The sequence below is a fragment of the Schistocerca nitens genome, chromosome 1, assembly GCF_023898315.1.
Source record: "Schistocerca nitens isolate TAMUIC-IGC-003100 chromosome 1, iqSchNite1.1, whole genome shotgun sequence".
NCBI lineage: Eukaryota > Metazoa > Arthropoda > Insecta > Orthoptera > Acrididae > Schistocerca > Schistocerca nitens.
This window is the reverse complement of record NC_064614.1, coordinates 222,719,190-222,745,692: the sequence shown is the minus strand read 5'-3', so window position 1 is coordinate 222,745,692 and position 26,503 is coordinate 222,719,190. Positions and strand designations below refer to the sequence as shown.

General features: G+C 39.4%; 1 protein-coding gene across 1 annotated transcript; it reads left to right on the top strand.

Annotated features, from left to right (window-relative positions):
- Positions 1-12,604: 12,604 nt before the first annotated feature.
- On the top strand, positions 12,605-26,287 carry LOC126246138 (ubiquitin-conjugating enzyme E2-17 kDa). Its single transcript, XM_049948372.1, has 6 exons — positions 12,605-12,954; positions 13,538-13,601; positions 14,461-14,492; positions 18,001-18,078; positions 24,165-24,270; positions 24,366-26,287. Exons 1-6 carry the CDS (start codon positions 12,931-12,933, stop codon positions 24,503-24,505), a joined length of 444 nt encoding a protein of 147 aa, XP_049804329.1. The 5' UTR covers positions 12,605-12,930; the 3' UTR covers positions 24,506-26,287.
- Positions 26,288-26,503: the final 216 nt, after the last annotated feature.

Here is a 26,503-nt window from a genome sequence, read left to right as displayed (position 1 = left end):
TGTTGGTGGTGTGGGAATTGTCCTCACTCCAGACATGTCTGTTGCGGCTTTTGAAAACACCATCACAGGTGAATGAAGTCTCATCCGTGATCAAAACAAACTGTACGAGGTTCGGCACTACAACATTGCAGTGAATAATCCATTGACAGAAGTGAAAGAGCAGCTCATAATTCGTTGTTGGTCCCAGTGCTTGCAGATATTCTTTGTGATAGGGATGTAATACCTGTTCCAGCAGTACTCTCCACACTGTATCCTTCGAAGTGTGCGTTTCACGGGCAAGTTAATGGGTGCTTATTGCCGGGTAGTCGGCCACACGATGCTACAGCATCTCCGCAAAGTCTGGTGCTCGTACTTGTGAAACGTGATCAACTCTTTGTGGCGTGAAAGACCCAGTCTCTCGTAAGTTGGCATCCACAGAGATAAACTTCTTCCATTTAGGATGACGCCTGTTGGGTAAGTGTTCTCCGTAAATTCGTACTACCTGTCTGCCAACTCTCGTGACGAGTACCGTTCCATCTTTGTTAAGTTCAAAATGGTTCAAATGGCTCTGAGCACTATGGGACTCAACTGCTGTGGTCATAAGTCCCCTAGAGCTTAGAACTACTTAAACCTAACTAACCTAAGGACAGCACACAACACCCAGCCATCACGAGGCAGAAAAATCCCTGACCCCGCCGGGAATCGAACCCGGGAACCCGGGCGTGGGAAGCGAGAACGCTACCGCACTACCACGAGATGCGGGCTCTTTGTTAAGTGCCATGCACTGCACACAGTACTACACGTCACCATGGACACGTCACAAGCTCTCTAATGCAACGGACACCAGGGATAACGGTGTGCGTGCGGCACACGTTACTACGCGGGTAAGCTGCGGTCGTCCCACGGAACACGTGCTATGAGCTGAGTTCTGTACAGTACTGTTTCACTGTTTGGTGGTCAGGAGTGTACGCTGTTTATCGCCTGCTGCCTGTTCCAGTGTGCAACAAACACCCGGGATGTTTCCGAGAGTGCGGCAGAAGTGCATGCGCCGATGCAATACATGCGCTGAGACTGGTGGTTGTCACTTTAAACAATTACTATGAGTTGTTGTCATGCGGTGTACGCCATGTATGTCCAAAACATAATAAAGTAGCATTTCCGACCACTGGTTCCCCATCTCAATATAATCGGTTGTGGACCCATTACCACCAATTTTAATTTGATGGTTAGGTTAGTGTTGTTTAACGTCCCGTCGACAACGAGGTCATTAGAGACGGAGCGCTAGCTCGGGTTAGGGAAGGATGGGGAAGGAAATCGGCCGTGCCCTTTGAAAGGAACCATCCCGGCATTTGCCTGAAACGATTTAGGGAAATCACGGAAAACCTAAATCAGGATGGCAGGAGACGGGATTGAACCGTCGTCCTCCCGAATGCGAGTCCAGTGTCTAACCACTGCACCACCTCGCTCGGTTTTAATTTGACTCAAAAGGTTTGAGGCACCCCGTATTGATGCCGACCTGCAAACGAACAAACTAGCTAAAGCAAAAAAGTGACGCAATATTCTCAAAGGTATTTTAGACACATTCACTGCAGTGACGTATCTTAAATCACTTAATAAAGGCAAGACCTTCGATCTGGATTTTATACCAGGCAGGTTCCTTTCAGAATATGCTGATACAGTAGCTCCATTCTTAGCAATCAAGGACAACCGCTCACCCGACGGAAGACCCCTACTTGAATGAAAACTTGCACAGATCGCACTAGTACTCAGGAACTCAGGAAAGGAAATAGGAACGATCAGCTGCATTACAGACCACTAACGTCGATTTGTAGTAGGATTTTGGAAAATATACTGTTTTCGAACATTGTGAATTACCTCCAAGAAAACGATTTATTGACTGTTTGTGAATAAATCGTTTTCTTGGAGAAGTACTTCATTATACATAACTGCATTATCTGCGAAATGCGTGAGGTTACAAGTAACATTGTCTGCTAGGTCAGTGATATACTATATGAACGGCAGGAGTCCCAACACATTACTCGGGGGACGCAAGAAGTGACTTCGATGACTCTTCATTCAATATAAAATGAAGCATTCTCTCCCAGAAAATATCGTTCTCGTGAAACAAAAACAGTTCTCATTCACACGAAACAATTAGTGCTATCGACTGAGTATTGAAACTGATTGTATATTTTTAGATGTCCAGAAGGCTTTTGTCATCGTTCCTCACAAACAGCTTACAATCAGATTGCGTATCTATGGAGTATCGTCTCAGTTGTGCAACTGGATTCATGATTTCCTGTCAGAGAGGCCGCAGTTCATAGTAGTCGACGGAAAGTCATCGAGTAAAACAGAAGTGATTTCTAGCGTTCCTCGAGTTAGTGTTATAGGCCCTCTGCTGTTATCTATCTATATAAACATCTTTCTCCATAGCGCCAGGAACAAATTACTTCTAAGAGGAGAGTCCGATTCTGTATCAATGAGAGCAACTGCGGTGTACTTGTGAGTTTGCTCGCCTAGAAAATGTTGGAAGTCGAACTCATGTTTCACGTCATTTTTTTCGTAAAATTCAGTACGAGGTTAGTGAAAGCTCGGGAAATGAGGTTCGACCTGAAATAATGAGAAACATAAAAAGTGTTAAAAACTTTGGTATTAAGTTTGATAACACTACAGACACAGTGCACTGATAACAATAGAGTGAAGTCATTAAGTATGTCTACTTTGACAATGGAGAATGTTCAGTGGAAGAAATTTTTTTGATTTCATCATAAGTCATCAGAGAGCTGGAAGGGGCTTATCTGAAAAAAAAAAATGCAGAAGCTGAGAAATGATGGTCTGGTTATTCAGAGCTATCGTGGTCAAGGTTTCAATAATGGCAGGAAAATAAGAAAGCGTTCAGTCACATATATGAAAAAAACCTTGTTGAATTCGTGCCTTCTGCAGCAGCACACGGCCTAAATCTAGTTGGCGCATATGCCGCGATAAGCGTCTGTTCTTAAGGTCACTATTTTGGAAAACTCGGTTCTTAAGGTCACTGCTTTGGAAAACTATTTAAGATTATTAAGTACATCAACAGCTCTACTTTGAAGTGCTCCGCTTTATCGATTGTATTAAAAGGAATCTCAAGACACCCTGCAATACGCCGGCCGGTGTGGCCGTGCGGTTCTAGGCGCTTCAGTCTGGAACCGCGTGACCGCTACGGTCGCAGGTTCGAATCCTGCCTCAGGCATGGATGTTTGTGATGTCCTTAGGTTAGTTAGGTTTAAGTAGTTCTAAGTTATAGGGGACTGATGACCACAGATGTTAAGTCCCATAGTGCTCAGAGCCATTTTTGAACCACCCTGCAATAGGCGTCAAGCGTGATAACTCTTCAGAAGACACACAAGGTGTTACCAATAGAGACAAATGCACCACTCAACGTGCTATAATTCATCTCAGAGAAACTGATTATGAATATTTGTGTTTCTCAGAGGTAAGGCCTGATGTTCTAATAAGATTGGATTGCTGCAAGGAAAGATTGCTACGCTTGATGTAGCATCGAGTTTGATCTCTGGTCTGCCGAAAAATATTAAATACCTAAACGAAGAAGGAACGCAGAAATGCAGAGCCAAAGAGATTTGTGATTATACACCCATCCAATACAATTCTGTTGTTAAAAGATTGAGAGGGGTGAGGAAGATGACTGGAAAGATGACTAAATTAGAGGCACACTTTATCTGTGCTGAGAAACTGTTTGAACTACAGTGCTCCAAAGCATTTGATAGAACAATAAATAAAGTGGAGAACAAGACTCGCACATAACACACTACCAGGTATTTCCTGTTAGGAAACGTTTTAAATGAAATCTTTGTACCGTATCTTGTAAGCTTTGCAACAGATTTTTGAGGCCAATAGACTGACAGGGAAAAAAATCGCAACACCAAGACATAAACGAAAATTGGTAGGTATGTTAGCAGATGTGAAAGATGTCTCTCCAATTTTCGCTCCAGTCGCATAAGAGTGGTGCTACAGCGCCACTATGAGGATGCCAATCACGTTTGCTTCAAATACACGTTGTAACGATCGTGAATGTCAGATACCTTTCAGAGTGAACGTGGAGAGTTGATGTTAGTCAAGACTGCCTTTAAGGCTACAAAGACGCCATTATCAACACCAAACTGAGTTTAAAAAAGGTCGGGTAACAGGGCTACGAGAAGCTAAATGTTCCTTCTGCGATATTACTGAAAGACTTGGCAGGAATATAGCCACTATACATGACTGCTGGCAGCCGTGGTCATGGGAATGTACTGTCGCAAGAAGAATGGGCTCCAGACGGCACCACATGGCACTATCAAAAGGCTCTGAGCACTATGGGACTCAACATCTTAGGTCATAAGTCCCCTAGAACTTAGAACTACTTAAACCTAACTAACCTAAGGACATCACACACACCAATGCCCGAGGCAGGATTCGAACCTGCGACCGTAGCAGCCCCGCGGTTCCGGACTGCAGCGCCAGAACCGCACGGCCACCGCGGCCGGCCACATGGCACTATCCAACTGGAAGACAATTGTGTTTGGCGTATGACTCTGGAGCAACAGACAGCATCTGCAGCAGCAATTTCAGCAGCAGTTCGTACCACAGTGACATAACGACAAATCGGTTACTTCGAGGACGGCTCCGAGACCGATGCCCTATAGCCTGCATTCTACTGACCACTAACCACGCCATTTGCGACTCCAATGGTGTCCAGTAGCAGCTCATTGAAGGGCAGGGTGGAGATCTGTTGTGTTTTTTTGTTGAAAGCTGGTGCCAGTGATGGCCGTCTGTTGGTTAGAAGGCCGCCATTGAGGACTTACAACCAATCCGTGTCTGTGCTAGACACACTGGACATACAGCTGGATTTATGGTCAGGGGTGCGATTTCACATTACAGCAGGAGTACTCTAGTGGGTATCCCACACTCCCTGGCTGAAAATGTGTACGTTGATCTGGTGATTCGACGTGCTGTGTTGCCATTCATGAACACCATTCCAGGGGTATTTTCCAACAGGATAACTCTCGCCCACATAACGCTGTTGTAATCCTACCTGCCATACAGGGTGTCGACATGTTGTCTTGGCCTGCTCGATCACCACATCTGTCTCCAAACGATCACATACAGGACATCATCGGACGACAACTCTAGCGCCATCCACGAGCAGCATTAACCTGTGTAGCGTAGCAGCAATGGAACTCCATCCCACAAACTGATATTCCGCATGCTTGTATTAACCTCTGATCTTGCAATGTTAATCACTACTGGAATATGTTACCTAGCCAGATGTACCGTCGAATTTTCATTACTCTACATCATTTCTTTTTTTGGTGCTGCGACTTTTTTCCCGTCAGTGTATAGCAGGGATAATGGTCAGCGTAGCTAGTTAACAATATAGCTGCAGTCAAGTTCCAGGCGAAAGAGACGGTGAAGAGCTTTTACACGGCTTCCCATTTGTTTATTTTGAAGGTTTCTTCGAGGAAGAGCTTAAGATATGCTTATGGAGACACCAAACTAGAGCTGAGGATATTTATGACAATCCCAGTGACTGCAGCATCTTGCGAATGTAGTTTCAGTAAATTAACTGTTATAAGAAACTACTTAAGGTCGAGTATGAGTGAAAGCAGACCGTCGGATTTAGCTACCTTGTCGACAGAATTAGCCATAGCTGCTAAATTTGACTTCAGTCACATAGGAAAACAATTCCTAGAAAGGTCATTTTCTCAGTTATTAATTACGGTCTTTTTCTTTTATTTTTCACTAATAATTTAGGCACTATTAAAATGTATGAGGGACAAATAAAAGCTGTTTGTTATCATACACCAATGTAGAGCAACTACTATAGACAATAAAATATAGATTTTGTTTTACTTTCCATTTTTTAGATAGTTTATTCAATTTGTAACTTATTTACTACAATGATGCTTTTAATTTTTTGTATGCATTATTTTTCATCAGTATAATTCTTTTAAGCAATATTTTTCAGTAATACTTCGTTTTGATTAAAACGAGGCACAAAATTATGAAATTTGATAAACCTGTGTATAGAGAAAGTGTGGGATAGATGGCAGAGGGATGGGAGTTCTACCAGGGGCACAGAAGCATCTCGATGCAACTCTGATCCTAGCACTGATGCTAAAGTAGTTTAAGTCAACTCTAACTACTTTCCTAAGGGTTAAAGTGTAACACTAGTTCCCTTAAAAAAACCGAAGAAGCATTTAACATTGGCTACAGTACTGTCACGAATAGAGGTCAAGTCCCCTAGCAAACTACTTGACACCCTTTGTTCATTATAGATGTACGATGTCTCATCTTGTCTGAATATTCATTCTGCATCCCGGAATCCGCCCTGTTCTGTTATGTCTAGTACATTTCACAATATGAAACCCTCTTCCGTCGCTGAAGTCAGTAATCCACGTAGGTGTTTTGGAACTCAGTCCCGGAGGTAGCTGCTTCCAATTCCGATTCTGGTAGAGATTTTCGCCGCCGCAGTTTGTCGAGAACAGTTAGGAGAGATGTTGGCGCCAATTACAAATCACGAGACAACCCTTCCGCAGATATCAGTAGAGTGTGGCATGTTGATAGCGATGAGTCTGTCATATGGAGGACGTTAAGTTTGGTGGCCTCCTTGTTGCCATTCGAACGGAGCAGACTGACCCGCCCGACACCAAGTTTCACCACCGTTCGTCATCAGCATTTCAAATCATTTTCTACGCAGACTTAACACTCCAGTCCACATACATCATCACAGCCCCTTACATCCAACAACAACTTTCAGTTTTCGCCAGGACAGTAGTCACACAGGTGTTTGTTTCTTTTTTCATAATACAATTAATTTTTCTAAGTTATTAGATCCCTGCCGTACGTTGATGTAGAGGGTATATGAAGGGCTTATTTCAATAGTGGTACAAGTCTATTTTTGTTCATTTTGAGGTACAGAGCCCTAAAGTTTAATGAGAGCTGAAAAATATGCAGTTGGGATACCAGAAATATTAAAGCATATGGTTTCTTGCTAGAGATGAACCTTTGTTTCTGTTTGTTTGGATCATTAATTTCAGAAGCATTATAGGCAGAAAAGTGGAGGTAATGGACTTGTGCCACTACTGAAATAAGCCCTTCATATGTTAACCTCCGCTGTGGTCGTGTCATTTGGTGAAAGAACTATGTAAGGAATGCTAGGCCTTCTTCCTCAGGACCACTCGGCAAATGTAGCAGTCTTCAGAGTCACAGAATCGCTTTTCTGCGTACGATAAAAATCTGCGCCTCCAATCAGACAAAACATGTAAGTAACAAATTACCATCAACTGGGACGACTTTGCCACATGAGACTATTTTCCCGGCTTTTTAAAACGATTATATTTGTCCGCTATTGCTCTTCACAATATAGATAAACGATCTTCCTACACAATAAGCAGAATTAGTTCTTTTTGCGGGTGACACTGGTATTGAATCAATACTAGCATACATACAGCAACAGAAGAAATGGTAAACAATATTCTTAAAAGTACTATGGGCGGGATTTCTGCGAATAGGCTCACCCTCAATTTGAAGAAGACACAACATATTCAATTCTGCACATTTAGAGATACCACAGCAATGATAAGTGTAGCATATGATGCGGAAATAATAAATGGGGTGGAAACTTCAAACTTTTTTTGTGCCCGTATTGATGAGGATTTAAATTGGAAAAAGGACGTTTCGGAACTCCTAAAACAACATAGTTCAGTCACATTTGCAAATCTTGAGGAGAGACCTATAATTAAGTTGACGTACTTTGCATATTTTCGCACTATGATGTCTTATGTCCAATGAAACAATGTTTTGGAGTAACTCATCTTAATGATAGGAAGTCTTCGTTGCTGAAAAAACGACCTGTAAGAATAAAACGTGGTGCTTACTCAAGATCTTATTATAGATATTTGTTTAAGGAGTTAGGCATTTTGACTACTGCTTCTCAGTACATTTATTTCCTCGTGAAGTTTTTTGTAAATAATTCACTACAGTTCAAAAGAAAGGATGATGTATATAAGTACAATATCATTAAAAATGACATTCATTAATCCACGTTAAGGTTGTCTTTAGCACAGAAAGACGTGCACAAACGCACAATGCTGCAACCAAAAATTTTTGATCATTTACTCTGTGATACGAAGCAAAGTAAAATTTGAAAACAAAGCGAAATAAATTTCCCCTCGGCGACCCCCTCTACTCCCTAGAGGAGTTTCTACTATTGTAATGTGTTAAAGGTTGTAGGTAGGAAACATTAACTCACATCTGTATATTTACGTACATAAAAAATTGCAAATGGTCAGCATTATAGGCAGAAAAGTGGAGGTAATGGACTTGTGCCACTACTGAAATAAGCCCTTCATATGTTAACCTTCAATGTAAAATGACTCGTTACACATCATTACGACTTATCGTGCAAATGATCCATGGACATGAAACTAATTGGTGCTCTACCAAGATTCTGAACTAATCAGTAGAGGCGCATCGCACGCATACATTTAAAAATGATCATTTTGCACGTTTCTGGGATTGTGCCGTGTTTGTGTGCTTTCGTCTTGGAAGAGGTAATTTTTATTTTATTTTTTTTTTATTTTTTTATTTTTATTTTTTTTGTAGTCTACGAAAGTATCTCGCCCTGCTCATTCAACTGGGTAAAAACTACTTGTTTTGCTTTATAGAACACACAAAACTGTCTTTCAAAATCACTTTTAGAAGTAAATAGACTATGTTGCATTTAGGTGGCCAAAAGACACGGAAAGCTTGTTCCATTGAAAGTTATGTCGTGTATGACATCCGAATGTTGCGGTCAGATGCGGCGTGTGTTGGGACCTGAAGAAGAACGTCACACACAGTTGTGAACGTAGCGGGACACCGTCACTTAGCCGATTTGGAACGTGAGACGATAATCGGCGCAAGACGCACGGTCATGCGTTGGAGATCCGAAATTACACAATAATTTGGAATTCCGATATCAAGGCTTTCGCAGAGTCAATGCTTCCGTTCGCGTAAACTGCCACATAGGACGATCAGAAGTGTTTTAACGAGCAGAGGTCATGTCACCTCCGCAGAGCCATACCAGGGCCATCGTCGGTCAGCTGCTTGTCAGATTGTCGTCGATTTGAATGTGGGAGGTCAGGAATCCATTTCTATCAGGATTGTACGGGAGCAAACGCGCCGCAAACGCTTCAACGGCCGACGATCAACACCACATCCTGTGCCTTTCCATGACTTTTGACCAGTCAGTGTAATAACGCCTAGCAACGTTACAGCAAATGGTTTCTTTTCACTATGGTTGTACCCAGCGAGCGAGGTGAAATGAAATGAAATGTCGTGTGACGAGGGCCTCCCGTCGGGTAGACCGCTCGCCTGGTGCAAGTCTTTCGATCTGACGCCACTTCGGCGACTTGCGTGTCGAAGCGAGCGTGGTGGACTAGCAGTTACTTAGCTCGCTGGACTCACATTCGGGACTACGGTTCAAATCCCTGTCCGGCTATCGATATTCAGGTTTTCCGGGAGTTTGCTAAATCGTTCCAACCAAATGCCTGGATGGTTCCTTTGAAAATTACACGGCCGGTTTCCTTCCCTGTCCTTTCGCAATCCGAGTTTGTGCTCTGTTTCTAATGGCCGCGCTGTCGACGGCACGTTGAACTCTAGTCCTCCTTGGTTGCACCACGAATTTCAGTGAAAACGGGACAACTTCGTCAGCCTCGAATTTTGTACTGTTCTCGTCATTGTCCATACTTATCTAAAGAAAATGAATCTTTCAGTTTTTCATATCAATATGTTTTGAGACCATGCTGAGAGGTCGCAAGTATCAGAACTATAACGATATTACTCTGCAACTGGCTGTCTCTCAAATGGTTACTAAGAAAATAACCAATGAAAAATCAGTAGAAAGGTATAATACTCCTCTTTGAAACATGAAAAGAAAGTGTCTCTATTCAAAGACATCGAGGCTCCAGACAGTATTGGGCAGTGATGAGGAAGAAGGCAATGAGTGTTATTGACCTTCCCTAAGATGAAATTTGAAAAAAAAAAATTGACCTATTTGATGAAAATTTCAAAATTTTCTTTGTTGTCTAAAGCATATAAATTTAAAGTTGCCTGTTTAAATGTTGTGAGCATCTAGATGTACATATCTTTCCAATAAAGAGTTTTCATACTTTAAATATTCTTTTCTCCGGCATTTGTAGGTGATTTACAATGTTTTAACACAGTTGACAAATTTGTCCCGTTTCTGAGGGAACTTTGCTATTGCTGTTAGCAATTATTTTAACGCTTATCTCGTTTTTTAAATAATTTGTCATGTAGCGAAAATTGTGAAATTAGATATCGAGATTAATGGTTTATGATGCTTTTGAAGCATTTCTGTACAAGTCAGATATCGCAGTAGTTGAAAGAAAATTGAAGTGACAAAGTTGCCCCTGTTGACGGTAGGGTAGAATCTCCGACTATCTTCTTTGCAGACTTGTTCTTTCAATAATGCAAGAGACACTGAAGAAAAGTCTTCAGTTAAAAACAAGGACAGGACATAAAACAGAAGGAGTAGCATACTTGTGAATAACGAACACCACACCTGGACAAGTAGTTAAAGACAGAATAATAACTATCTTGTATAGAGCAGGGTTTCGCAAACTGTGTTCCGCGACTTTTTGTCGAAACTAATTACTTTTTTAATGTTTTTGTGATATCTGTGTTATTAATTACGTTTTAAGATTGAGGTAATCACTGAATAAACCAAGTTTTTGTCATTCTTAAAAATTTTCTTATCCTTGAAAATAAAAGCGGTGTTCTGTCAAAGTATTGTTAAAATGTTCCGTCAGAATAAAACCTCGAGAATTCCTGGCATAGACGAACATATTCAACACATGCCCCAAACTCTGTCTCATTAAATACGTCTAACAGCGCATTCAATTAAAATCAAAACGAGACACAGGACCTTTACGAAAATGATATTACGCTGTAGGCTTGCACAGCATACCCTAGCGTGGAGACCCGCATCAGACCAATTCTTCGAGCCGCAGACCATAGCAACATCCTGTGCCTAATGCACATCTATTAAATAGAAGCAGGTGGTTGTGATGCTGGACAGTAATATGTAACATTGCTACAGCGACAACAGGAAGATGGGAGAACTCATTCTTTGTTTCAGTGATGTTAAATGCCCGATAATCTGGAGACAATGAACGAGTGCTAATTGTTTTTCAGGTGAAGTGCCTTTTTGGAAGACTGACGAGCGGGTGAATGAGGTAGACCGTAAAAGAGTTATGGTGCAATCCACCACTTCAGTTTTAGACAAAGGAAAAGTGAAAGGACATAACTGTAGAAAAAAAATATTGTTATTGCTGTACAGTACAATGATAACTTTAGGTAATTGTGTGTGCCGGCCGTAGTAGTCAAGCGGTTCTAGGCGCTACAGTCCGGAACCGCGCGACCGCTACGGTCGCGGGTTCGAATCCTGCCTCGGGCATGGATGTGTGTGATGTCCTTAGGTTAGTTAGGTTTAAGTAGTTCTAAGTTCTAGGGGACTTATGACCTCAGCAGTTGAGTCCCATAGTGCTCAGAGCCATTTGAAACATTTAGGTAATTGTGTGACTTAGGTTAGCAATGGTAAATTTTCCGTCCCACGAACTACGTAAATTACACCTCAGAAGTGATACATTTTGGTTTCAAATAACAAATGAGAGATGGACGTAATTGAGCAGACTATGGGAAGTGGCAGTGACAATGATTTCTTCGTTGGTCTGTTCCTTCCGGTCAAGCGAATGCAAAAGCTAAGCATTGTATTTTCTAGAATGACATGCGGTACTACATCAGATCTATAGATTTCGCACCGACCTGCTCTCATTTCGGTGATCTTCGTTAAGTATATAACAAAATATAATTGTAAATTATTTTGTTCTCTTTACAGCACTATAGAAAACGCATGTGCAGTCAGATAAAAATGTCCAACGTTCATTATATTACAGCAACAAATCCAGTGTCTATAGCTTCCTCATTTTTAGTCGTCGAAATACGAGACGGACAAAACTAGTTTGGCAACTCGTACGATAATGCACGGCATACGTTGAATGAATGCAGGGGTAAAGAAAGAATATAGTGTATACTAATATAATAATACATTTGTGGGTACTGAAAGTATTGTTCATACGGAATTTCAATAAATTGTAGGAGCTTCGAAGTTACCTTTTGTGGACTTATATCGTTACCGCTGCTCCTGTGTTTAACCAGGTGAAATTTTCTGAGAAATTAACTTCATCAACTTAATGTGGATTCATAGAATTTACAGGTATTTGGAAGGAGGAAGACAATATTGCTTGAAACGAATGTGCGTGTGAGGTAGAGAGAGATTCCACTCCTCATGAATTGACATTAAAATTGCTTGCACTGTTATAAAATGGATCGTGCAATGTGAACTCAACATAATTTAAGAATTATCTCTGAACCTAACTCACAAAGTTCTGAAGTGCTTCCTAAATAGTAACTAGTCTTCTGTCAAAGACACTCTTTATAAAGTGTACTCTGTCGGGCGACAGGAGAACTATCTGGTCGGTATAAACATCACTGCCCTCTCGTAGTGAAGCTCCGAATGTGGTGCCGGACAGACGTGAAGTCTCAAGCGGAAAGGAAGCACTATCATTGCTGAGTTGTTGAACATATGAAAGAGGAGAAATGTCTTATCGTTTCTGAGCAGTGGTTATCAATATATAAATCATATTAATTGACGTTGTTGGTGTGCGTTGTTTTCAGTGGTTAATCGGTGATTTTTGTCTTACTTCTGTGAAAGTGCAGGATTCAGCTTGACTAGCTGTGTATCATCGCGTTAGAATTAGAAAGCAGCCATCTTACTCACCCAATCAAAGGTCTTTGGCTAGCGGTTTCATTGTCTGGTTTCAAACCAGAAATATATAATACACAGCCCGTCAAATGGCGTTAAAACGAATTAATAAGGTAAATAATCTATGTCTGCACATGTGTACTGTTCATAAGTTATAAACAACTAGTTTACGCGCTGCGGACGTGTGTTACTACAGTAACGATTTTGTGCCTACAATGTGAACCTCATATACTTCGAAATTCGTAAAGCACGTTGTGATAGTGATGGCAGGTGACAAAAGTGGTGCAGTTATCATTGTGAACAGTGTAGATTGTGCACTCATGTGAGTGCCTAAAGTTGATATTATACTCAGTTCCTGATTAAGATCATAGTAGAAATTGGCGTGCCTTGCAAGTGCTTCTTGACCAACCAGGAAGTGTACTTTTCGGTAGGTCGTACAGTAAAGTAAGACAGTACATGGTTGTAGAGCTGAACGATTGAACAACGTGGGAGGTGATTTGAAGGTTTGGTGTTCCAGGGTTTTACAGTATACGCTGCTGTGATCTGATAATAGACTTGGTTTAGTATGTCTTCGTGTAGTATTGTGAATTTGGGCACCTGCCATTCAGAATAAACTCCTGTGACAAATAACATGCCGTTAGTTATTTTTAACTATACATGGGCTTCATAATTTGACATGCACGGCCCTTGTTTCAGGAACTGCAAGACCTGGGTAGAGATCCTCCAGCACAATGCTCAGCAGGACCTGTGGGCGATGATTGTAAGTTTTTGTCTGTATATTAGACGTAATTTATTACTTGATTACAGTATTTACTTAAAAATTGGCTAATTTAAATGTGATCAAAGAAATCAAAAGCTGTCTTACAAAATGTGCGGTATCTAAAATGTGTTGGCGGGTGAAAGATAGTGTTGAAAGTTAATTTTTGCAAGTAATGTCAAACATTCCCCCAATTCTATATGCCTTTGTTGTAGCAGTGATACACTCAAACCTATCAGAGAAGTTGACATATCATGCAGTGACAGTTGCTTACTCTGATAATCACTTTAAAATATTGAAATTTTAAATGTTGTGGAAAGAGCTAATAAAATTGCTTTTATATTTTGAGTTTTTTCTTTCTAAAATGAGGTACCACAAAATTCATCTAACATATATGGGGCAGTAAGTACTTTTTGATAATACACAGCTTAAGTCAGTGTAATGATTAGTTGAAATAACTGGGTAAATATGAGCCACTTTAGTGTCCTGTTCTCTGAACTAGACCCAGAGAGAAAAAAAAAGTTCACTCCTTCTGAATTCAAATTATTTGCCACTCCCTTTGACAGTGACAATACCTGCATTTTAAGTTACAACACAGTTGTAACGGCATTGAAAGTGAATTCTGTGAGGGTTACTTTCCCTAGCAATGTGTAGGCCTAATTGCTTCAGATTAGTTGGTATTATTGTTTATTTTTGTGTAACATTTGGAAAAGTTGACAGAAGTAATGTTCTGCTCATATTTGAATAGATGTTAAACATTGAGGAACATTAGTAGAGTTTCTCATGCATGAACTTACATAGCCTGTAGTTTACTGATTAAATTGTCTGTTTCTGGTTCTTATGTTGATCGTTTCTTTTGCAGTGTTCCACTGGCAGGCCACAATAATGGGACCAGTAAGTACATCACCTATGTTCTATCTAGTGACTGTTCTCCAAGTAAATGAATGTTTGACCCAAGCATCCATTGTGACATGGGTTTAAGAGTAGTAAAATATGATTGAGGGGGGAGCTAGTAGATACCTTCTCTCTGAATGTATGCAACAATTAATCTTGTAAGAATCTAGGTACAAAAAATTACTACTTTCAGTTTTTAACTATGTAACGTAATAAAACTGAAAATTTCTCATGTGTAATACTTCCTGTTGTGAGCTGCCACATGAGCAGTTGGGATGCCTGTTTATCAGAATGGCGTGCCAAGATGTAATGAAGCATTCGTTATTCTGGAAATCATTGAACACTTTCATCAAAATATTTTATAGAAAATATTGACAAGTGATGCAGGAATAAGAGTAAAAAAATTATCTGTGGAGGTTATTGTAGAGTAATTGAAAATTGATACTCAAGCATGATTTGGCGCTAGTACACATGTTAGCAAATGCACACTAGTCACCTGTTAGTGACTGTAATTTTTATCCTGCTCATATCAGTTTACTGTGGGTGCTGTTCCAAAATCAGCGGTGCAAAGCTTCTTCAGTTTAAACTTCCAGTTGGGTACAATTATGATAAAAATTTTCTCTTGCCTATGTACCAACAAGTCTGTGCCAGACACAGTAAAAATTCATTTAGATTTTGTGATTTACTAGTAAAGTGTTAAAAGATGCTGCAGTTTCTCACAATACTAAATTTTCCTTCCATACGAAGACCCATTTATCACTTGCACCGTTTTGAAGTGGGAAAAGAAAACATGGTTAGAACATTATTTTGTAGATATTCTTTTGTAGATATTCTTTTCAGAATAAGACTTAGAATTTGAAATTCTGTGCAATAGCCTTTTCAAAGTAATGTCGCTGGAATATAAATCAGAAAAGGGGGGAGGGATGGAGAGTTCTCTTCAGTTGAGAAGAAATGCATGCTGATATCTTGAAAATTTTCTTTAGTCCCAGGTTTTGTTGGGTTCACTGGTATTTGCCACCAGTAATTGATTTTCATAATGGAATAGATGTAAAACAGCAATGTGAAAGAAGCTGCTAGTTGCAACCTGGCAGTTGGCAAGCCATTCTAGGGCTGTTACATGTGAAAAGCTTTGCATCAGTGACTGAACCAAAACTGGTGGAACTGTTCGCAAACATTGTTTTACTACGCATTTTGTTTGTAGATCATAAATTTGGTGTCATTTCATATTACTAAAGATGTGGTTAAATGGTGTTCAAAGACCTTGTGATATGTTGGTTTAAACACAGCAGTGCTTAAAGTCATGGTCTTGACATGAGAAATGTCCCTGCCTTCATTTCATATGAAATGACTGCAAACTAGTTCAGTGTAGAATCAGAATATGAAAGAGTTTTCATATTTACGAATCATTTCCATTGGTGAATGGAAGTGGCGGAAATACGGAAGCGTCCGATCCCACCCGTCTGCTTTGACCCATGACATCACAAATATGGCGGAAACAAAAACAAACACAAACACACACACACACACACACTTTCCACAAGAAGCCTAATGACACGAACGGGACAAGTGCGGGAAATGGGGTGTTTTGGGTGGGGGGCAAACTAAATATAAACAAATTTAGACACCTTGCATAGCTACAACGTGTAAGTGAAGACAGCCATGCATGAATACCCACCCACCTCCCCAGGGATCGTAACCCCTGCAACCCATAGAAGATAAAGATGCTTCAGTAGCTGATTAGTGTTTTTTGTCTTTTAAAAAAAAAAATCTCACGGGATAGAACGAACAGATCAGAAAAGTAAATAAAATAAGATAAAACAGAACTGGAGACAACCAAACTCCGCGCCGTCATGACGTCACACACAACACCCTTACGTCACGGGTCAAAGCCGACGCGTGGGATTGGACGCTTCTGTCGACCCGAAGTGGCCTAAAAAACTGTTGCAGATTATAACACGGAAACAAATCAACTCAGCTATAATGTCTGATTAGATTAGTCAGCTTGCTTGACAAGCAGCTGTGTTATTCCGAAATTTATTAACTTGGGTTGACCTATTTTGGGAGAGACAAATCCCGTCTTGACTGTTTTCTAGAGGCCACAAATTTTCAAACCCCGAAGTACAGCACTAATAAAATGGTTTAATAGTATCATGGTGATCAGTAAGAAGACGAGTTAAGGAGAATATCTTGTGACAGACCTTTCAATTTATAGTCCGATACTAATGCAGTGTTCCAATCAAGATTCGTTTCCAGTTTCCAAAACAAATGCTACTAAGAAAAACCTTAGATTTACATCTCAAACTTACATCACTCTTGTTTTATCCCTGCTGTCACTTTTTCCAGTAGCCAAAGAGATAATTTTATTACTGAATGGACAGGGATTTGCTTTGAATTACTGGTACCTGATACAGTTTAGGATAATACACACGCTAACTTGATACGCCATTCCTCATTTACAGTTGCTCCCATCAGCCACTGCACAGAGTGTCAACTTAGTTTGTGCATATAGTATATATTTACTGGTAGTGTGTGCATCCCATTGATAGACTGAACAGTAATCCCAGCTCTCCTGATGCCCACGCCAAAACAATTTGTGGTTGGGTGCCCTCCCTCTCCCCCCTTCTTATTCTAAAAGAGCTAACCGGTACCTTTGAAGGGTAGTAAGTTCCTTTGGTAGATCTGGTAGGCACAGTTTCTGCTGGAGTCACTGACACAATATTTTTTCTGTTGGTTTGCAATGCTTAGTATTAGAACATTAAGTGTGATGAAATTTCCTACCCAGATCACATAGTCTGCGTGTAAGGGCTATTTTTCTGCTTATGCCCATGATATTTCCCATAGTTCCCATGGGCTGTCATTAGATCTAGGATTTCAATCTAGCTCCTGTTAAAGTTTGTTATGGTTATGTCAGATTCCAGTCCAGCAAATAGTCATTGCCCCAGCCCTGGCCAACGTATGCTTGCTACTTCGTGGCAGATTAAAACTGGTTCCAGACCAAGACTTAATCTCGGGACCTTTGCCTTTTGTGGCCTCGTGCTCTATCTTACATATCAGTGCACATGCTGATGCAGAATGAAAATTTCATTCTGACAACCTGTGTTTAACATTAATTCCTGGGTGACCAAGGACCCATGGCAAGGTTACCCTGTTATTATCTAGGCAAACGTCACAGGGGTTTCATGGCATTCAGCATCAGTCTCCCATCTCATTGCAAGGATAGTATATTTACTCCTCCTCCTTCAAGTGTAAGTGAAAGGAGTTATGTGCCTGAAGATGGGATAATGTGTACTTTCATGGCCCTCTGACATCTGTGTGAAGGCAAGTACTGGCCAGTGTTACTACCTGAAAATTCTGTAATTTTCCTTTTGATATACAGAATAATGTTTTAGTTAAGATTTTCAGTTTTGTTAATGTACTAGTGATGAATTAAGTTATGAAATGTTAACTATGTTTAATCCAGCTCTTCTGGGTAAAATTGTGTACAGTCAAATTTTTATATTTGTTACAGCCAGACAGCCCGTACCAGGGAGGTGTATTCTTCCTAACAATTCATTTTCCTACAGATTATCCATTTAAACCTCCAAAGGTAAGAGATGGGTTTTACATAAACCCCAGTCATAATTTTATAGTTCAACTTGGCTAATAACCATAGCTAGTTACTTCAATGTCCCATAGACAATTGGAAAAACACATACATTATACATTCAAAAATTGTTCTATGGGCTAGTTGTCACACAAAATTTGTTTGTGCTTGAAGTTACTTGTATTATCTCAGAAATTCCTGAAATAAAGGAGTAGAAGCTTAGATTCTTATGGCTAAACAGCTCACTTTTTTGTGCCACACGAAGGCTGATGGAAGGCACTTGGGCTTCTTATGAAACTTACTATAGTTTACAACAAGCTTCCTAAGGTAGCAAAAGTACTGTGAGGCCATTGTCAATGTGCCCAACTGTTTGTCTGCAACGGGATTCGGTGGAAAACACTTATTATCCTTAGATTTCTGTGTACTACTTGCCACATAACTTTTGAACAAAAATTCAACTTTTGGACATTTTTATCTAAAAATTGTTACTGTATCACAATAGTTGCAGGGCTAATGCATTTAGATCTGTAATTTGAGAATACCAGTTCAGGCTTTTAATTTAATACAAATGCCTTCAGGGTTTTGGTTGTTACATACACTGAAAAGTGTGCATTTGTCAACAGATACGTGGAAAATGCAGTAATATAGGATGGATTTATGTAAGTGGGTTTTTAGTTCTGGCGTTTGATCCTTTTGGACTCGGACATTTTTCAGAGTAGTATGAAGGTACTGTAATAGGCTCGGACTGATTGTATAAGGTACCAAATGGACATAGTTTACGGGTAGAATTGTAAGTAGTGGGCATCGTAAAAAATTTAGTTCTGCCACATCTTCTACAACTGATTTGCATTTCCCCAACTTTAGCAAATTAATGGGATAAAGCAAACCGTGGGAAGGGGCGAAAGTTACTCTTCAAGCAGTAGTTCATGGTATGTGTTTGTATGTCATAAATATTTTGAAATACACCATCTGATAGAAAATTCTGTAGGAATGTAAGCTGTTGCATCTGTCACAGCTCGATGGATCAGTGGAAGAAACTGCTAAGCCTCATTTTAATAGGGATTAGTTTGATCACATTGTCGGCTATGTTGTCAAATAAACCACATACTGGTAACAAAGGGATCTGTATGAACAGACATAAGCTGCTATCTACTACATTTTTTTTTCTTGCTACGTATATTTTCTGCTTCATTTAGAACCCAGTAACCATGTGCAGTACCAATTGGTTTGACATTTGTTAGGCAAGTCCTTCTGGTAATGTTGTTTTTAGTCTCTGTTGTGAGTTTGTTTGTTCCCTTTCCTGCTGTTGATAGAATGTAGGTTAAATTTGACAATTTGTGCTAGAAGAATTACACATCGAAATCTCTTAGGTTCAGAAAGGTACAAGGTCAGATTTTTAAAAAAATTAAAGAATCCCGCATTCTCCCTGAAGTTATGGACACAATAAAGCAGTCATATTCCATGAAATTCTGCACTCTTCTGACACAGTGTAACCACACTTCATTGGATCATCACACAGTCGCTGATGCAATGATAAACTTCATATCTGTGTATGTTAAGTTTTGTTGAATGAAGTGCTGCTGGATAGTGAATGCTCTTCAGGAGGGGTCAGAACTGTTAGAAAGGTTGTGGGCAACTAAAGTGTGCTGGCATGGTTTACCTGGGTAGCAATTCAATGTGAATTGTGAATGTAAGGTAGGAAAGACAAATGTACATGCATACTGAATGTAAGCATTGTCTCGGGTAATTGTGCTGTTCTGAAAGACACATTGAAACAAACCCTAACTTTAAATTTTTTTATCTGTTAGTGTCTTTAAATGTGAAGACTGAAGAGAGAAAAAATATGTTGTAATTTTGATAAACGTGAAATAGTGAACGTAATACAATTCTAATGAAATACAGAAAGATACAGTCTGCCCAAATTTCCTCACCACTTTCATATACTTCAATAAATGTTCCCATTGACAGTGAGTTAAATGTTCCGAAAAACCTTAGACTTCCCCTGTTACAAAGTTAAGCATGTGTAATTTTGTTGTTTAGCAATACACATTGAAATCTAGGAAAAGACAAGTTGTCGCAGAAGTGGCATGTAGGACACTCCAGCACTAACTTGTAAATTGAGCATAATGACCTATTGGTTGGAAAAAGTAAAAATGGTCTTGTCCTGACTGTATAAGGCATGTCTACATCAGGAAGATCCACCAAATTATGCTTAAAATTTTTACATTTTAATTGAAGGCTCCCAGTTTCCTTCATGACTGGTCTAAGTTTAAAGGTAGGTCTCTCATCTTGTTGACATACGGACACATTGTAAAGTTTGTATTTGCCCTTTTAGTGTCTGTGAAACACTTTAAGTTAAGAGACAACGTTTGGTCCCCTACAGAACATTCAAGCACAAATGCTTTCAGCCCTATTACAAATTTGAAAATCTCTCTTCCAGTTTGATTTTTCAGTGATACATAGTGGAGTGCACAGTGTTTAAAAGCATGTACTCAAAATACAATTACGACTTGCCATTGTAACCTAGAGCTCGAACTGTGCTAAAAGTAAGTTGGTTACCGCAACTGTAATTGAAAATAGCCTATTTCTGTTAAACATTCAGTTACTTCAACAACTTCAAAAGAATTGTATTATCTTCCACCCTACAGTTCGCATGCGTGAGAGTAAAAGTGAACCTGGCCCGGCTGCTTTGTATGGTTACCAAAACCAGTCATGCATAACATTTTTTTATGCCATGCTGGCAGCATCTTGGTGTTGGTACAGCTTTGGTAATGCCAGTAGCCTTTTGTGCTTAAGTTGAAAATTGGCAAGTGGTGCCAACTGCCAGGACCTTTTTTCCTGTATGAAGTATAACCTATACATTTGCTACAAACTTAACATTAATAAAAATAGGGCCAATGATGTCACTTGTAAAAGCATCTGTGTGTGTGTGTGGTGGGGGGGGGGGGGGTAATGCTCACTGTTTGATTTTTAATGACATTGTGCACTACCGCCTCCTATCACAAAGTCAAATGAGTAATAATGCAAGTTTCAACACCATTTGCCTGAAGTAACTCGAAGGAACTTGCTCAGTTTTTTGACAACACATTTCATGATTTTTGCTTCACAGTAATCCACATAATCACACACTGATGCTTGTTCATGGATTTTTGATCAGAAACAGTATGTAACAATGCTTCATTATCAGTATTTGCCAGGAATGGCATTATGTGGTTTTTCATAAAATAAAACTTTAATAGGTTACTGTTTCATAAGCTAAAACACATAGTTGAAGGAGTGAAAAACTATCACAAAGGCAGTTCTTAGAAGTATTTGAGATTGGAGAAAGTGCTAGTATAGGTGTACATCTGATGTGGATTATTTTGAATTATTGACATTGATGTAAATAAATCTCTCTCCCAAAAAAGATTCATGTTTTTTTAATACATCTCGTTAATAAAATACTAAGAGGTGTAATCAAAACATGATTCAACAAATATGTACCAAGGAGATGCGGGAGACTAGCTTCTAATTAGAATTGGCAATGTAATGGGATCAGTAACGACCGCAATCACGAAGAAAAGTGTAGATAATTTTAAAAAAGACAAATTAGAAATTCAGAGAAATTGACAAAGGTAAACAGACAGGAAGTGTGGTTTCAGTTGAGATTTGAGACTGAACTACTGAACCAGTTTCAAACCTAAGTCTCATTACAAAATGAGTGAATTGTGCGAGTGAAAGACATAAAAAGTAAACACAGCACAAGCCTTCGTTGCTGTGTGTGTGTGTGTGTGTGTGTGTGTGTGTGTGTGTGTGTGTGGGGGGGGGGGGGGGGGGGGGGGAACATCTTTTGAGGTTTATGGTCCTGTAGAAAATAAGCACCAGTTCTTGATTTCCCCCCCCCCCCTCCCCCCATAGACTTATGCCAGTGCCTGTAAAGTGTCTGGTTCCCTGAAACTATTTTGCCTGTTCTGTATCATTAGTAATGCAAATGGTTAAACAAGGAAAATGCAGGATAGAATGTAACAGTATTGTGAAAAGGAAAGTTGCTCCTCGTCATATAGCAGACAGAGATGCTGAGTTGCAGATATGTTGTGTACTATGTAAACTTTTAGTGTGATGTGTTCCGTGAAGTCTTGATTTTCATTTCTCCAGACAATGTGCACCATGATATATTAATTTTGAACTGTTATGGACCTGTTATTGAAATACCTCGGAGTTTTCAGAGTTGTCTTGCTTAAAATCATTTTGTGATTTTTTTGAAACTGGATTAAAATTGTTATACTTATTGAAATAATTGTGAATCGGTACACATTCATATTCTACAATTAGTGAGGCAATTGTTAGCACGTGGTATTGATGTCGGGCATTATTCTGCATTAAAAAGAACACTTTGCTGTTAGGTGCAACAGGTTTGGGAAAGTGTTAAAAATAATTAGCATTTGTTCCTGGTGCTTACTGTTGAAATGATTGTTTTGTGTTGACAGTAAGTCGAAAAATAACATGGGGGACTTTGTACTGTTAGATGGTAGAACATGCTGTTAGTTGAAATACTTGTGTGTGTGTGTGTGTGTGTGTGTGTGTGTGTGTGTGTGTGTGTGTGTGTAAAAAATTGGGCCGTGTAACTTGTCATGTAGTAATTACAGGAAGCAGTTACAAAGAATGGTTTTGGGGAGGTGGACAGTGAGGAAACAATGCACGAGTCACATCCACATTACAAACAATTAATTTAAGAAAAAATTAGTGTTGGTGATGCTTTAACTGAACTTTAAGTGAAACGCGTGTTATGAGAAACATTTCAGTAATTGGATTCACAATACCAGTATTAATCCAATGCACACATGAATAGTTTAACTATTTTGGATAGTATCATTGCACCGAAGAAAGCAAATTAATATTCCTTGGTTGACAATGAGCCTGAGAGAAACGTTCAGACACATGTTTCCAAGTTATCATAATTGGATGCCACTTTCCCGACTTTGGTGCTCATAACCTACTGTAGTAATGATAGAGAAGATCCAAAGAAGAGCGGCGTGTTTCGTCACAGGGTTATTTGGTAACCGTGATAGCGTTACGGAGATGTTTAGCAAACTCAAGTGGCAGACTCTGGAAGAGAGGCGCTCTGCATCGCGGTGTAGCTTGCTCGCCAGGTTTCGAGAGGGTGCGTTTCTGGATGAGGTATCGAGTATATTGCTTCCCCCTACTTATACCTCCCGAGGAGATCACGAATGTAAAATTAGAGAGATTAGAGCGCGCACGGAGGCTTTCAGACAGTCGTTCTTCCCGCGAACCATACGCGACTGGAACAGGAAAGGGAGGTAATGACAGTGGCACGTAAAGTGCCCTCCGCCACACACTGTTGGGTGGCTTGCGGAGTATGAATGTAGATGTACCAGGGAAAAGACCTACAGTTTCATGCGGAATCTGAACCACACGTTGTTCCTGTCGTATCCTCACATAATGTAGGTGAAGACTGCTGTAAATGCAGACTGAAAAATTCATCTGAGTGAGATTGTTCTGTGGCTGTAAAGCCTCCAGGCTCACACTTGAGCACTAGACCACCATGCGAATTTAGTACTGAAGAAGTTTGCAAATTTAATATGATTACATTGCTAGAACCTCTTCGTCAGTGTTAACTACGTTGCCATCACCGCATTCATGAAAATGTTTCCCGAACAGCATATACATGTTTGGACCACATTACTCCCAGTCTCATTCCTGTCAAGTGCATTCTTCTCAATTGCAGACTGTACATAATATTTTGTAGGTGGTGAACAGTAACATAATGTACGGCTGTACATTAGTGAGCATATTAATTTGAATTTTTAGACTTTTTAGATATTTGTTTGATACAGTTTAAGCAAGCTTTTTGTGAAATGTAAGTAGGCTTTAGACGTTCACATCGGTTTAGTCAATTTCCATGCGCATCTTGTTGTGATGTCTCACTACTTTGATAATCAAGCTGTCAGTTAACAAAAAGTAGAATCCAGATTTTGATTAATCATAAGTCTATGTATCACAGAAAGATGTGAATCTTTTCAGTACTGAAATGGAAGCTAAATTTTGTGAATGCAGGAAAATAAGCTGTTACATAAATAATTCTGTTCTAGGTTGCATTTACAACAAGAATATATCACCCTAATATAAATAGCAATGGCAGTATCTGTTTGGACATTTTGAGATCGCAGTGGTCCCCAGCGCTTACTATATCAAAAGGTAAGCTTGCTTCATATGTATGAATAATTTCTATTAAAATTAGAAGGCTAGATATAGTGATTTTTTTCTGATTCGTTATGTCCTTTCTTTTTCAGTTTTACTGTCCATATGCTCTCTTTTGTGTGATCCTAATCCAGATGATCCACTAGTGCCAGAGATAGCTAGGATATACAAAACAGATAGGGAAAAATATAATGAACTGGCAAGAGAGTGGACGCGGAAATATGCTATGTGATGCTCTCGACACCAGCAGCGGCCCGGCTCACCAAAATCAGCTGTCGGTTAATTTCCAAAAAACAATAGAACATGAAACAACAAAAGATTTCAAGCAACTTAAGGGACTTCCTGACACTGGTGTTTTGATTATGACCGTTGCTAGCATTTCAGCAGAAAGCTCCACAGCTTTTACTTTTTGAGAAATAAGAAAGAAATGCAATTGGTCCTACTGAATAATTTTCACTTAAACTTCTGTGGTTTTAATGAAGAAGAATGCCTGATTTATTTTGTGGTGTTAGACTTAGCTATGATTTTCTTCTTTTTAAAATGTGATATGTTGTTGAAATATTTCGAGAGACTTGATCAGTCAAGGCAGGAAAGGCTTGGGAATTGTATGTTGGAACTTGCTTTATGCCCGGTCACAGGAAGTTCCTCTGTCCTTCTGTCACCTTTGGTATGCCCTTATTGTGTATGCAAGTCAGATATAGTTAGTAAAAATATTTTGCTGCCATTATCTTGTATCCAGTTTACTTGATCACTGCTGTCTCATGGTTCCATCTTAATTTACTTATCATAGCATTGCCCTCCCATTCTAATCCTAACTTAAGGTGGGAGCTACTAGTGCTGTGATCTTCAAAGAACAAGAAAAATAACAATGTGTGGTGCAGAATGTGAAGAAGGCACCAGGTTTTGATTACTTTTAACATCAAATGTGGAGCCCATATTAATTTTTCTCATTGTACATTTTCTCCATACTCCATCTAAAGTGGACATGTATGAAACTTATGATCTTGTTAATAAACATTGAACATTAATTAGTTAAATTATTTATCAGGGATAGATTTTGAGAACAGTACTATTTATTACACTTTAAAACCTTTTTTTCTGATATGTTTTGATGATGCATCCTGCTTAGTATTGGTTTTTAGTCACTTATTTTTCCTTGCTCCATAGTATTCTTTTAAAATAACTTTCAGATACATGTGAGCTCTGCAGTGGATGCTACTAGATAGTGCACCACTTTTAATAAATAAGTTTTGTTTATATTGATGTTCTGATGTAAATTGTGATTTCGAAATGAAACTGTAATTAATTCGGCAAGTTTTGTATGTATATATCAGTAAAGATTGTTCATTTGTAAACCTAGTATTAAATTGCATACCAGAAGACCTCAGCACCCTCCACTTTGCAATGATCGAAATGAGAGGTGCGTTGCTGTAAGAGTAGCATGATTAACAATTTGCAGAAATTTCATTTAGAATATAGGCTTTTAAGTGTCGGCATCAAGTAAATTTTGTTCAATAACTGGCTGTTGTTGACAATAGCTAACTATTTGTAACTAGATAATGAAATTTCTGTATTTATCAAACCTCAGTGGACTGGAACTTGGGGCATACCCTGGAGTAGGCAAATGATGCATAATGCATCATAGGCTGTGGCTTATGGTAAATTAATTTAACAGAGCTTATTGTAATAGTACAATGTTCAAAGGAGGATTGAGTTTTTCATCCTGTCCCCTATTCATTTTTATTGGTAGTGTTCATGTGTGAAGTGCTCAGATATGTTGTTGCATGTTGTCTTCAGAGGTGATAGTGGTAAACTTGACTGAAAAAGCCTGAAACTAAAGAAAATTGCATTTTAATATTTATTGGTTCCTGATGTTTTGAAAGTGGGTGTGATCCATTCATTGTACAATAACAAATGCAAATGAATTCTTTTCAGTTCGTTATATATTTTTGCTTGGCATTGTACAGTGCAAAAATTACACACGAGGAAACACAATAAAATGAGTGAAACTTTAGACCTAAAGTTATTTTAAGCTTTCACATGATACTGACGATCGACTGGAGAACAGATAGGACATACCAAGTGTGAAACATCTCTATGGGGAAACTCTCCACTAGAACACTGAAAGTTGCTTCTCAGTGAGCAAAGTACCTTGGGCAGCAATTTTTACACATGAAAGTAAAGGACTGTCATTGGCTAAGTCTTCAGAGTATTTTATTGCTGTAGACTG

What these genes read in the sequence shown, in the direction of transcription:
- LOC126246138 (XM_049948372.1), top strand. Translation starts at nt 12,931, where the DNA reads ATGGCGTTAAAACGAATTAATAAG. An exon ending in CGTTAAAACGAATTAATAAG is followed by an intron (nt 12,955 to 13,537) that starts GTAAATAATCTA and finishes CCCTTGTTTCAG; the next exon opens with GAACTGCAAGACCTGGGTAG. An exon ending in AGGACCTGTGGGCGATGATT is followed by an intron (nt 13,602 to 14,460) that starts GTAAGTTTTTGT and finishes TTTCTTTTGCAG; the next exon opens with TGTTCCACTGGCAGGCCACA.